We start from the raw sequence: 14,804 nt of genomic DNA on the forward strand, positions 1-14,804 counted from the left end.
CTAGTGTACACTCCCTGTGAGAGGGCTCGTTTCTGAAAGACGACTTTTTCCTGGGGAACCGTCTCAGGTGACTCTTCAGGGATGTCCCATGCCTCTACACCAGCAATGAGGGCGCAAACCTCGGGGCGCAGTGGTGGCCACCAAGTATACGGGGGGGCCACCTTGGAAATGCTCCACACAGTGTCTCCAGCCTGGGAAATGACTTCCCAGGTCAGAGTCATAGGAGCGTGGGGGTTACCGCTCTGGGCAGAGGCGACGGCGCAGGCGAAGTTTAAGAGGATTATCAGTTGTTTCCACTTTCCATTCATCCTTAAGCTCTTCAGCAGGAGCTTTCTTTGTGTGTGACGCGTGGATCCAGGCAGCAATTCCGTCCACTTTCACAGCTGTTGGGGTGGTTAGCAGTACTAAGTAGGGTCCCTTCCACCTGGGCTCGAGGGTCCCCACTCGATGACGCCTAACAAGGACCAGATCACCGACTTGGATCCCGTGTGGCACTGCAGGAGTCCCAGGTGAATAGGCTTCTTTAATCTGGTCCCAGATCTGGGTGCGGACAGCCTCTAGAGCCTTAAGGTGGATAAACAAAGCAGAGGGTGAGTGGGAATCTAAGGCGGGGTCTAATACTCCGTCTGGTCTGGTCAAGGGGGGAGGTCCCCCAAAAAGGATCTCATAGGGAGTGAGCCCGAAACGTCCGGGTGTGTTTCGGGCTCTGAGGAGCGCAAAGGGAAGGAGGCCCAACCAGTTCTTCCCGCCGGTCTCAATAGCCAATTTAGTGAGGGTCTCTTTTAGAGTTCTATTCATTCTCTCTACCTGCCCTGAACTCTGGGGTCTATAAGCGCAATGCAATTTCCAATTGGTCCCCAGTTGTTTGGCCAGTCCCTGACTTACCTGGGCGACAAACGCGGGCCCGTTGTCAGAGCCGATTACCTTGGGTATCCCGAACCGGGGCAAAATTTCTTCCAGAATTTTTTTTGTGACCACCTGGGCAGTTTCAGACTTCGTGGGGAAAGCTTCAACCCATCCGGAGAAGGTGTCTATGAAGACTAGAAGATATTTATTGCCATACCTACCAGGAACGATTTCCGTGAAATCTACTTCCCAGAAGACTCCTGGTCTGTCTCCCCGCAGCCGTTTTCCTGGTTCTACGAGCGGGTGGTGGGCATTTGTTAGAACACAGGCTTTACAGGACTGGGTTACTTGTTCTGTTATAGTTCGTAGTCTGAGTACGTGATAATTGGAGGCTTTTACTAGTTCGCACAATTTCTTTTTCCCTAAATGTGTTAGGTGATGGATACTCTTTACATAGTATTCACCTTCTTTATGAGGCAAAATGATTTTGTTGTCTTTAGTTTTTGCGATCCCATGGCAGTCAAATCCGCTGGATAATCCTTTTTCCTTTAGGCGTTCAACTTCCTCACAGTCTATTGGTGTGTAGTTTAGACTGAAATTATCTTCTTTTGGTTGGGGTTTTTTTCGTTGCTCACATAAGGCGCAAGAGATAGTTCCTTGTGCGGCTTTCTTAGCAGTGTGATCTGCCATTCTGTTCCCTGCTGCCACGGGGTCCATTCCTTTTTGATGTCCAGGACAATGAATAATAGCTACCTTTTTCGGCAGGTGTATGGCTTCTAAGAGAGCAAGGATTTCTTCCTTGTTTTTAATTTCCTTTCCTGCAGCCATGAGGAGTCCTCTTTGTTTGTAGATCGCGCTGTGAATGTGAGCGGTGGAAAACGCGTATCTGCTGTCGGTGTAGATGTTAATAACTTTTCCTTCTGCCAGCTCAAGGGCTTTTGTCAAAGCTTGTAGTTCAGCTTTTTGTGCCGAAGTCCCCTCAGGAAGGCTGCTGGCCCATATTACTTGCTTCCCATCCACTATGGCTGCTCCGGCTTTTCTTTTTCCATCCATGATGAAGCTACTACCATCTGTGTACCAATTCGGCGCCCCATGCCAGGGCAGATCTGTCAGGTCTCTCCGGGTTCCAGTTTCCTCAGCTAAAATGTCTGTGCATGAGTGTACCGGCTGGGATCCGTCTGTCTCCGGGAGCAGGGAGGCGGGGTTAAGAATAGCAGGCGGTCCAAAAGTTATACGGTCGTTTAGCAAAAGACTTTGGTAGTGTGTTATTCGGGCGTTGGTCAACCAACGGTCAGGAGGCTGTCTGACTATACTTTCTAATGCATGGGGAGCGACTATAACTACACGCTGGCCCAGAGTAAGTTTGTCAGCGTCTTTTACCAGGAGAGCCACCGCTGCGATTACCTTCAGACATGACGGCCAGCCGCTAGCCACTGGGTCGAGTTTTTTTGACAAGTATGCTACTGGTCTTTTCCACGGTCCCAAGGCTTGGGTTAGCACTCCCCGAGCCACTCCCGCACGTTCGTCCACATACAGGGTAAAAGGTTTGGTTAGATCCGGCAGGGCCAGGGCTGGTGCCGTGAGTAGAGCAGTTTTTATTCTTTCAAAGGCTTCTTGACACTCCTGTGTCCAAGCAAAAGGAGCTTGGTCCCGTGTAAGTGGATACAGGGGAGCGGCTAGGGAGGCAAACCCAGGTATCCAAAGTCTACAGAAACCGGCTGTCCCCAGAAATTCCCGTACCTGCCGTGGAGTCTTGGGGACAGGAATGGTAACTACTGTCTTTTTTCTGGCTTCTGTGAGCCACCTCTTGCCGTTTTTCAGGACATACCCCAGGTATGTCACTTCGTTGCGGCACAACTGAGCTTTCTTGGCCGACACCCGGTACCCCAACTCACCCAATTCTTTTAGGAGTTCTCTGGTTCCTTTTTCGCATGCTTCCTTGGTGGATGCTGCCAGCAGGAGGTCATCGACATACTGAAGGAGGGAGACTTGGGGGTTCCGAGCCCTGAAGGGGGCCAGGTCCCTATGGAGTGCCTCGTCGAATAGTGTGGGGGAGTTTTTAAAACCCTGGGGCAATCTAGTCCATGTCAGCTGTCCAGTGTGTCCCCCTTCTGGATCCCTCCACTCAAAAGCAAACATCAGTTGGCTGCTGGGGTGTAATTGGAGACAGAAAAAAGCGTCCTTTAGATCCAGCACTGTGTACCAAACCCGCTCCGGTGGGAGGGAACTCAGTAGATTGTAAGGGTTAGGCACAGTGGGATGCAAATCCTGGGCCCTTTTATTAACCTCCCTTAAGTCTTGTACTGGTCGGTAGTCCCCAGTGCCAGGTTTCTTCACCGGCAGCAAAGGCGTGTTCCAGGGAGATCGGCAGGGTACTAGAACTCCTTGCTGTATCAGCCTCTGGATGTGGGGACGGATGCCTTCCTTTGCTTCTTTACTCATGGGATATTGTCTCACCGAGATAGGTGAGGCATGCGCTTTCAGCTCTACCACTATCGGGGGTACTTGTTTAGCCTTGCCAATTCCTGCCTGTTCAGCCCAGACCTCAGGGAATTGGGTAAGCCATTCTGAAGCAATTACTTCTCCAGGCTTTGTTTCATGGAGGCGGTATTCCTCCTCAAGTCCGACTACCAGACAAGTCACAGGGGCTTCCCCCAAGGTTACTTCAGGTCCCTTAGGGGTAAACTGAATTTGTGCCTTTAATTTGGTCAGCAAATCTCTTCCCAGGAGGGGCGCAGGGCACTCAGGGATGACCAGGAAGGAGTGAGTTACTCGGCCCCTTCCAACGTCCAATTTTCTTTTTGTAGTCCATTGGTAGAATTTGCTGCCTGTGGCCCCCACAACCATGGTTTCTTTTGTTCCTAATTTTCCTAGGGGCCTGGTCAATACCGAATGTTCAGCTCCCGTGTCCACCAGGAAGTTGATGGGAGTCCCCTCTACTGGAAGCGTTACCCTGGGCTCGGGGAGGGGGACCGAGCCCCGTCCTCCCTAATCATCGAGAGCCAGGACCTTGTTCCTCCTGAGTTGCTTTTTCGGGCACTCCCTGGCCCAGTGTCCTTTTTCTTTACAATGGGCACACTGATCTTTTTCGAGTGGACGGTCACGTCCTTTTTCTTTACAATGGGCACACTGATCTCTATCGAATGGACGATCTTGGCCTCTCGGGGTTCTTCTTGCCCTGTCGCCCAGGTGCCCTGTCTGCCTGCTTCTTTCTCTTTCTGCTATACTATCCCCTACTACTGCAGCCAATATTCTAGTTAAATTTCTCTCTTGTCGGCGATCACGCCGGTTCTCTCTGTCCTCTATCTCTTTCTTTTCTCTTTCCTTTTTCTCCTCTTCTGTCTCTCTCTTGTGGAACACTTTCTCTGCCTCCTTCACTAAGTCCCGCAACGAATAATCTTGAAGTCCCTCTAGCCTCTGTAGCTTACATTTTATATCTGTGGCTGACTGCCCAATAAAGGCCATTGCTATGGCCGCCTGCTGTCCCTCTGAAGCTGGATCGAAAGGAGTGTACCTCCTATAAGCTTCCATTAGGCGTTCCAGGAAAACCGAGGGTGGCTCAACTGGACCTTGGACAACCTCTCTTACCTTAGCCAAATTCGTGGGGCGTCTTGCAGCCCCTCTGAGACCTGCAATTAGAGCCCGGCGGTAGACGGTGAGGCGCTCCCTACCTTCTGCTGTATTGAAGTCCCAGGTTGGCCTGGTCAATGGAAACCCTTCATCTATGAGGTTAGGGAGATTGGTGGGAGTCCCATCGGCCCCCGGGACGTTTTTCCTGGCTTCAAGGAGGACTCTTTCTCTTTCCTCTGTCGTGAAGAGGACCTGGAGCAGTTGTTGACAGTCGTCCCAGGTGGGCTGATGCGAAAACATGAGAGACTCGAGGAGTCCCGTCAGGGCAGAGGGATTATCTGAAAAGGAGGGGTGCATAGTCTTCCAATTATATAGATCTGCCGAGGAAAAAGGCCAGTACTGTAAAGGGGGAAGCTGGTCATCTCCTGGTGGGGGCCCCATTGCCCGAAGGGGGAGGGCAAGAGACCGTGACTCGGAGGGGCGAACAGTTTTTGGACTGCGGCCCTTCCGGCTCCGGGTTCCCCCTGCTGGTCCCGGTTCGCGTGGACCGGCCGCCGGGGGTTGCCCCACAGCGACGTGTGGCACGTTAGGTTGTGCCGGCTGGGGAGAGGATTGAGGTTGGGAGTACGGAGGGGGGGGGGGGGAGTCAAGAAGAAGATCATTGTCTATCTCAGGGTAGAGAGGCGGGGGAGCTGAAGGTCGTGGGGGGACAGGTAGGTTGGGCTCGGGATCTGAGGCTACTGCTATCATAGTGGAAGTTGGCTCAGGGTGGCCAGATATCCAGGGCTTGACCCACGCTGGTGGATTCTGGACGAGGTCCTGCCAGACGAGAATGTAGGGTATTTGGTCCGGGTGTCCCCCTTCAGACTGAAAAATGACCTTTTTTACTGCGGAAATAAGAGAAAGGTTAAAGACACCTTCCGGCGGCCAGCCGACTCCAAAGGTTGGCCACTCAGAGGTGCAGAAGGTCTGCCAGGGGCCCTTCCGTACCCCGACAGACAGATTGTGAGCCCTAGCTTTTACGTCAGTCCAGTGGTTGAGAGTTAGAGTCAAAGGAGTCGTCACGGTCTGTCCCATCTTAGTCCTAATTTCAAGGAAAACTGACACAGAAGTTACAATCAAGAGACAAATGACCCAGAACAAGCGCCGTTCCCGCGTTGCCCAAAGGCACTTCAAAGAGTCGGATGGCAAGGGCCTCCGCCGCCAGCCTAGTTCAATGAGGAAGCTACTCTCCTCGCGACTCTCCAGACCAGGGGGGTACACCAGGCGTCCCTGGTCGCCCCCGCTACCTCCCGGGACGTCTCCCAGGGTGATTGGACGGTGGACACCCGGACACGTCTGTCTTTATCCACGAAACCTCAGACTTGCTGAGCGTCCGTAAAGCCGAAACTGCGATCGCGCCAGACCTCAGAGAAAAGTACAGCCAGAAGCAAACGAACCCAGACTAAGTAGACACAGACACAGACACAAAAGCTCACCTCCAAGTGGGTCTGGGGTCTCTGGGTGGTCGCAAATATCCCGGACGAGCCCCCAAATGAAAGAATTCCCCCGTAGGAGAACTCCGCTCCAGGCTCAGGATATGCGCGCAACCACAGAGACACAGAGACCAGACTTGCTGCAATAACACGAGGGATTTTAATATCTCAGCATGCTGGGGACCGAATCTCATAACTCAGGACCGAGTAGGGGAGATTCGGCCCCCCTTTAGCATTCAGCAAAGCTTTTATAGGGTAAAAAGTCCATACATATCATGAGAACACACCTGCCAGGAAGGAGGCATCTTTCCTTATCTCCCGCCACAGAAGAAGTTATGCGTCAGAGCCCAGGAAGGAGGCATTTTGTTTACCCTGTGTAACAGATGGGGCAGTGTTTGCCCCTGGGGTCATGTGCGTATCTTTGTCCTTCCCCTGACGGCATATGCCTAATTTAAAGTGAGGTAGGGTCTTCCGCGAATTGTGGCTTTGGTTAGTTCAAAGGAAGGGGAGTTTTTAGGGAGTGGGGGAGTGGAAAGGTTCCCAGGGAAAGGAAGGGGAGTTTTTAGGGAGTGGGGGAGTGGAAAGGCTCCCAGGGAGCTTAAGTGAGCTTGAAAGAAGTGTAAATTAAGGCACTTTAAGGAATTAGCTTAGTCGGGATCTTTCTTTAGGGGCTTAATTAAAGTGTAAATTAGGGAAGTTAGAGTGCTTAGCTTAGCCGGGAGCTTTAGGGGAGTGCAGGTTAGGGCGCCTAGTTTTTTTTTTTTTTTCTATTGGCTATTTTCCAGTTCTTGCTTATTTTTGTTATTTTTTCTTCACACCTTTTCAAGAGTACCTGGGAAGTACTGGAGGTCATTATTTTGAAGTTCTGCTAATTCTTGTCTTTGCTTTTGTTCATTTCCAGGTAATTTTTTTAATTTCACTTTTTATTTCTTCATTGGCTTAATTTGTTCAATAGCACGCTGCTTATACTCCACAAATTTGCCATTTCTTCCTCTTTCTTGTTTCATCTTACTTAATTTTAAAAATTGAATAACTGTGAGTTACAAAGTTGGAAAGTTGTTGATGGTCGAGATTCAATCATACAATATTTTGACGCCCATCTCATCACCAACTTTCATTTTCCACCCCCATTTCCTGTTTCCCTCCTGTCTCCCTCTCCTACATCCTGCTCATTGGCAGATACTTTCTATCTTTCCCCAACCTTTTTTTTTTTTCCTTTTTGGTACAATGTTTACCATACTGTTACTGAAGAGGTAACATGCATATCATTTCAGCACCTACCTCTTGTCCAGAGTGATCATTTCCAATTATCATTGTCATAGCGGCCCCTTCTCTATCCTACCTACACTCCCCACTTCTTTGTGGCAAGATTTTCTACTATAGATCAGTCCTCTTAGCCCTTATTTCTATTGTCTTTGGATGTTATTGTCACACTATGTCTTTTTCTTTTAATAAATAATATATTTTTATATATTTATATATACATATATATTTGTTTGTTTTGAGCCAGACCAGGTGGAGCTCAGTAGGTATTTCAGGTTCTGTACTCAGAAATACTTCTGGCGGTACTCAGGACCATATGGATACTGGAGATCAGACCTAGGTCAGCCATATGCAAAGCAAACAATCTATCCATTGTACTATCTCTCTGGGACTGTGTGTTGTTTTTGGTTTTGTTTTGTTTTGTTGGTTTCTTTTTGATTTTAATATCCAACAAATGAGCACAAACATTCAATGTCTGCTCTCTTTCTGACTCATTTCACTCTCCTGTTACTGTCCATCTATCAATGTCTAAGTAAATTTCATGACTTGAATTTTCCTAACAGCTGCAGAGTATTCCATGGTGTAGTTTCTTTATCCACTCATTTGTTCATAAGCACTTAGATTGTTTCCAGATTCTGGCTATTGTGAATAGCGCTGCAATCAACCAGGAGTGCTGATGTATTGTCTGCCTTGTGTTTTTGTTTTGTTTTGTTTTGTTTTTTGCCCCTTGGGTATATTCCCAGGAGCAGTATTACTGACTTGAATGGAAGCTCAATTTCTAGTTGTCTGAGGAAGGTATACTGGTTTTTCCTTCTTTAAGTTGCCTTTCACTTTCCTATCACTTTGGAAGGAAAGGTTCTTGATAAAATCTTGATATTTTTAAAGCTATTGGCTCTTATTTCATATCTCAACAATAATATGTTTATAAAATATTTTGTGTGCATTTAAAAACTGTATACTCTGTCTCTATGTTGTTGGGTTGTTTTTTTTTTCAGGGAGGGGGAGGAATTGTGCAAATATTCGTTATATTTGTCATGGAAGGCATTGTTTTCCTTGTGGATTTTCTAATGGATGCTCTATGCATAGTTGAAAGTGATATATATGTATATGTATATGTATATGTATATATATATGGAGAGTAAATTTTTCTCACCTTTATTGCAGACGTGGGTCCCCATACAATGTGTTTTGTGCAGTCTCATTATTTCATATTTCATATTTGTCCGTTCGTGTGCCCACTTTTCTTTCATGAAGGATTATGACCCCACTAGAAGATGCTGAGACGCAAGATGCCTACAGCGTTCAAGTGTCCAGTTTTGTCATCCCTTATTCCTATACCCTTATTTTGTTTCCTTATATAACACATGGGTGAGGTTATCCAGTGTTTGACCTTCTTCAGGAGGCCAATTTTTAAGACATGTCAAGAACCCACAAAAATAAATGACAACGAAAAGAACCACATTTACAAATAGGCAAAAATGGGCTCAGAGAGATAGTACAGCAGGTAATGCACTTGCCTTGTATGTGGCGACCTAGGTTCGATCCCTGCCACCTGACTGACCACTGCCAAAAGTGATCTTCATCTGTCGAACCAGAAATAACTCCTGAGCATCACCAAGTGTCCCTCTCCACAAGCAAAGCAAATAATCAAACAGAAAAATAGGCAAAAGAGCTATATAGACACTTCTCCAGAATAAGCACATATATCCAAACACTCATCAGCTCATTTTCACTGATTATTAGAGATATGTCAATCAAAAGGACAATATCTTCTCACACTGAGCGTCATGTACACCAAAAACACCAGAACCTACAACTGCAGGTGACAAAATGAAGACAAAAAGGACATATTCCCTCACTGCTGGTGGGAACTTAAACTTTCCTATCTTCAATGGAAAACACTATAGAAATTTCTCAAAAAAATTGATAATCGGGCCGGGAGAGATAGCACAGCGGTGTTTGCCTTGCAAGCAGCCGATCCAGGACCTAAGGTGGTTGGTTCGAATCCCGGTGCCCCATATGGTCCCCCGTGCCTGCCAGGAGCTATTTCTGAGCAGACAGCCAGGAGTAACCCCTGAGTACTGCCGGGTGTGGCCCAAAAACCAAAAAAAAAAAAAAAATTGATAATCAAGCTAGCATATTAGTCATTTCACTGGGTACCTATCTAAAGAGCACAAACACTACTTCAAAAAATATATATATGCACACTTAAGTTTATTGCAGTACTATTTTGTAATGGCAGGATTTATAAGTCTGATTATTTATTTGCAATGGAATGCACCTTAGCAATTAGAAAAGATAAATAAAATCTTGCCTTCTACTACAACATGGGTGGAAATAGCGAGGGGTATGTCAGAAGAAGAAAGAATACCACATGACTTTGCTCAGGTGTGATATCTAAAGAGACAAAGTAAGGAAATAGACAATAGTGAAAATAAACCTTAATGAACAGGAGAGAGTTTAACTGGTAAGGCAAATAGCTAGTATGAGCAACCTCCATAGTTCTCTCCCTAGCGCCACATATCCTCAACACAAAGCTTCACATAGTATTGGCCGATTAGCCTCTAAGCTGCTAATTTCTCAAGCACCAAACCAGAGGAAGAGACCACTCTCTCCATATATAATTAAAACTGGTCAAAGAACTGGAGGGAGGAATGTAACACACTCTCTGTTGAAGGTACACTGGCACTTTGGTAGTGGATATGGCATGATAACTATGTCTCTAAAGTGTATAGATATTTATTACTTCTACAAAAAATATTAACTTAGTAAAAATTGAAACAATTAAATATAAATTAGGTTGGCATCTTTGTACAGGATAATTCTTTGTTTTTAATTTTTATTGTGACCAAAGTGAATTTCAAACCTTTCACAGTAATATTTAAGGTACATAGTGACAAGAAATGAGGGACATTCCTACAACTAGTGTTGTCCTCCCTCCACCCCTGTTCCTGGCATGCCATTCCATAACTCCCTCCTTTACTCCCTCAGCCAGAATACTGGTGTAACTGGTCTCTACTTTACAGTTTGTTGTAGATTGGGTATTGATTCTGTTGTCATTGACTTTGGGTTTGGAGATCATTTTTTTATTTCCACTACATGTTCATATGACTGTCTGGTCCTGGTACCATCCTTCCCCCCCTCAATTTATGAGGCTGAATGATTCAAGTTATGTGATTCTGTTGGAGATAAAAAGGAAAAGAAAAAGATAATTATTTTTGAAGAAGACTCTTACATCATGTAGACATTGTGCATTGTAATTGTCTTTTCATCAGCCTTTGTCCTCCTTCCCAGGTGAGTGGCCTTCATAACCAATAAGACCTACAGCAATCACCTTGCCATATTCCTTTCGTCGTAAACATTAGTTTGTAACAGTCCAATCAGGCTATCCAACCATGTTTGCCAGCAATCTCTCCCCTAGATGAAATAAAGGCCCATGGAACTCACTTGGTGCCTATAATTAGGCTGCTATGGAAGAGGAGACACAGAAAGGGCCAAGCCATTAGTATTGCAGAGTTGGGAACGCTGGCCAAATTTATCCTGTGACATTCGGCCTTAAGAATTTTCTGTTATGTAAATCCCCCAATTTCCCTTTATTGTTTGAAAAGACAGTTTGGGTTAATTTATTGTGACTAATGCTGCCGTTTAGCAAGAAGTAAATTGTCACTGACAACATAAATATGGGCAATTATGGCTATGGTGTCTGCTTCGTTTTGCATTTAGCAGGCCACATTTCTAATGTGTTGCTTTTAAGTTTCTCTGTTTGGGCTACTGTGAAACCCTGGCTCTCAGTGATACTAAGGTTATATTTTGTATGATAACTACTCGAGCTATGCAGGGTTTCTGATTTGCGAACACAGACACAGATTCAGGTGCCAAAAGTCTTACCTGTACAAGATTTTGCTTCTCAGGGCCTTGCATTCAGCCAACACAGATTCAATCTCTACCACACCATATGGTTTCCATGGAAACCATAAGGCCTTCCAAGAGTGATCCCTAAAATGCAGAACTAAGAGTAAACATTGCATTTTTCCTTCAATACAAAGAAATAGAAGATTTGGGGCCGGGGCGTGGCGCAGCAGTAGGGCATTGCCTTGCATGCTGCTGACTTAGGACAGATCACAGTTCGATCCCCTAGCTTCCCATATGGTCCCCCAAGCCAGGAGCAATTTCTGAGCGCATGGCCAGGAGTAACCTCTGAGCATCACCGGGTGTACCCCCCAAAAAAAATATTTTCCGTAACATGATGAACCAGAATGTTTCTCCATCCATTTGCTAAATTATCAGACCAGAGATGTGGCTCCATAGTCAAGTACATGCCTTGAGTGCATGAAAATTGGGTTCAATCCCCAGTGCTAGAGGAAAAAAACAATATCAACAAAATTAACATACCATATGAAAACCATTATAGAGAATTCTTGTACAGGCAAAACAATTCCAGGGGTCTGTGGAACTCACCCCATGAATGTGGTGGGAAATACCTAGCATTTCAAGTCCTGATTGTGTGCTGGGAATTTGTTTTCTCTGGAAACTCGGTTTCCTATCTTTAACAGGTGATGAATTCACATCACCTAAAACACTTGGTAGGATTCAGAACTATATGTTTTAGTGTATCTGTGTGCTCCAAAGTAGTTCTCAGGTGGCCCCAGTGATTCTTAACCTACCAGAGCAGAAGCTCAGTACAAGGGCTGGAGGATACACTGCTACGTGGGGCCTGAGCTATCCCAGTGGTATTGCAGCAGAGGGGTGACCTTTATAGCTGCAATCAGTGATGCTTGGGAGACTACAGGGTGTAGGGGATGGAATTAGAGTTTATCCAGCACCAAGACATGTACTTTAATGCTTATGCTATGTTGTGAGGCTAGGACTATAATATTTTCCTTCCCCACCTACGAGTACTGTCCTAAGGATCAAATCAGATTGTTGAGAGGGATCAAAACAAAGGATAATACATTTTTTCCTTATACTCACCTCTTCCCTTCTGAGCAAAATAAGTTTCCTCTGCAATTAAGATTTGGATCAGAGGTGTTTTTTTTCATACCCTGATGAGCTCTGTGTTCTCATAGCATCCTTAAAAGATATAACTCAGGGGGCTGGAGCGGTAGCACAAGAGTGGTGCTAACCTAGGACAGACCGCAGTTCAATCCCCCTGGAATCCCATATGGTCCCCCAAGCCAGGAGTGATTTCTGAAAACATAGTCAGGAGTAATTCCTGAATGTTACTGGGTGTGACCCAAAACCAATATATATATATGTGTGTGTGTGTGTGTGTGTGTGTGTGTGTGTGTGTGTGTGTGTGTGTGTGTGTGTGTATTATATAAAAAGAACCTCAGGAGAACTTCCTGCTTCCCAGATGACTGGGCCCTACTCAACAAAGTGAAGGTTGTTAGCCATGAACTGAACTCGAAATTTGGAAGAGAGAAAGAGGGACCTAAGAAAGAAGGATCAAGAAGCCCAAATTGCCTTCCCATGGGATGATATAGTCCGAGCCTGTTTCAGCAGGCACTGCCCAGTGCTGGCCTCTGGCCTAACCCACATGTCAGTCCACTTCAAAACACCACAATAATAACAGCAAAGCAAGCTGTGAGTTTGGTCTTCAAACAGTTTCCAAACCAAGGCCTCTCCTTTCCAAGAACTTCATCCATGGGTGTAATTAGGGTTGGTCCCACTTTCACTTTGGGGGCCACCAGTTTCTGTCTGAAGATCCAACAAGGTCACAGTGGCAGGTCCCAAGCTTTCTTTGAGGACCACTGAAAGAGCAGTGATCCCAGGTTCATTCTCTTTGATGACATGGGGTGGGAGGAACAAGTTAGCAGCAGGAAAAGGAGGAAGAAGAGGACCATGAGGGAGAAAACTAAATTCTGTGACTGCCATGCCCGTCAGTAACCTTGGCTGGCTGGGTTTGGGTGGGGAGAGAAAGTGGAAGCTCAACACTTGGTGAAGCCCAGATGGTGTGTCCGTGAGAACTGTTTAATTGTCCACAGAGAGGACATCTAGCTCTGGCAGGAATTGAGAGCTAATCCAAAGCAGCCCCCCCAGCCTCTCCTCCCTTCCTTTCTCTTTTCCCCTATAAATTCAGTTTGACGGGTGTAAAAAGAGTTTCCAGGGCTTTGATCCTGAGCCATGCTGCCCAGTCTTAAGTGTGACCATCTACAAACAACTTAAGGAATGTTTTGATCCAGGATTCCCACTCAAGGCTCAACATAATGGCAGCTTTCTTCTCTTTGAGGTTGATAAATGCTGAGATCAAAGTTTAGACTCAACCATGCGGTTAGCTTGCCCTAGTTTCATCATAGTCTATATCATTTTATTCTATATCTTATCATTGTATTGTTACTATATAGTATAGTATTGTTCATATGATATGTTACATCATATTACTGTTTATCTTTCCAGTCACTGTTTAATATGTAGACTTTTTTTCTCCCATCTCTTTTACATAGATGTAAAACATATGTGCGATACACATATATTTTACTTAATCGTAACACACATGCCATGTCTTATGTATATAAAATTGTCATACAAATATATTACATATGCAAGCACGATGCCGTATTTGCATACAAATTCATTCCCACAGTCCTTTGTGAAGTTTAATCAGGAGAGTTGACTGGACGGTTTAGTCATGGTGCAGGTTAAAGCCAGGGAAGGTTTTGTAAGGGCAGATGGACTTCTGAAAGTAATTGCATGTAAATGGTTGTCTTGGACAGAGAAAACGATTTGAATTAATTATTTTTGGACCTTCAGCAGCTGCCAGGTGTTTTTGGAGGTCGCTAGACTCTGCACTATTCTTCTTGGCCTGTCTGTGGTTATGGGCTCCTTTTACTCAGCCCCTTCTCGGAAAGCATAGTTCTAGATCATCTGTGACCATTTTTTAAACATGGTACTTCCTATTGCCTGTCACACACAAGTCTGGCATCTTTCTAACTGATAGGCTTAAAAATCAGACAAGTGAGGCTGGGTGGGAGAGTATCCCTTCTTATTGCTTGGACTCAGCTACTTACTGCCACAGACCTTGTGTCTTGCAGTTTCCAACTCATGAAAGCCTAGAATAAAGAGACTTTTTATTTGTCAATGTCTTGGAAAGACACATGCAAGGCAAGTGCTCCACCATTGAGTCACAACTCCAGCGAGGAGAAGAAATTTGTAAGCCTCCTCTAGAACCCCGAATTTGGCTGGATCCCATATAGTCTGAATCCAAGTGATGCTACAGAGATTGATTATTATATTCTAGTTTTTCTTTCACAAATTGGGGGTTCCTAGAGATGTCATATGGCACTATTAACTTGTTCACTGTTTCTTTAAGCATAGAAAGGAAGACAGGATATTCAACTTTCTTTTTTGTTTTTGTTTGTTTGTTTTTGTTTTTTAATATCTTTACTTAAACACCTTGATTACAAATATAATTGTAGTTGGGTTTCAGTCATGTAAAGAACACCCCCCCCTTCACCAGTGCAACATTCCATCATCAATAACCCAAATCTCTCTCCTCAACTCCACCCCAGCCTGTACCCTAGACAGGCTTTCTACTTCATTCATTTACATTGTTATGATAGTTCTCAATGTAGTTATTTCTCTAACTGCACTCATCACTCGTTGTGGTGAGCTTCAGCTTTCAGACTCACTGAAACATGGACATTGAACCTG

General features: G+C 45.4%; 1 protein-coding gene across 1 annotated transcript; it reads right to left on the reverse strand.

Annotated features, from left to right (window-relative positions):
- Positions 1-234: 234 nt before the first annotated feature.
- LOC125997597 (uncharacterized) lies at positions 235-5,493 on the reverse strand. The gene is given in 2 exon segments (XM_049766019.1): positions 235-3,953; positions 4,032-5,493. Coding segments are annotated over 2 exon segments (5,181 nt in total).
- Between the last annotated feature and the right edge of the window lie 9,311 nt (positions 5,494-14,804).

This window comes from Suncus etruscus, chromosome 19, assembly GCF_024139225.1.
Source record: "Suncus etruscus isolate mSunEtr1 chromosome 19, mSunEtr1.pri.cur, whole genome shotgun sequence".
Classification (NCBI taxonomy): domain Eukaryota; kingdom Metazoa; phylum Chordata; class Mammalia; order Eulipotyphla; family Soricidae; genus Suncus; species Suncus etruscus.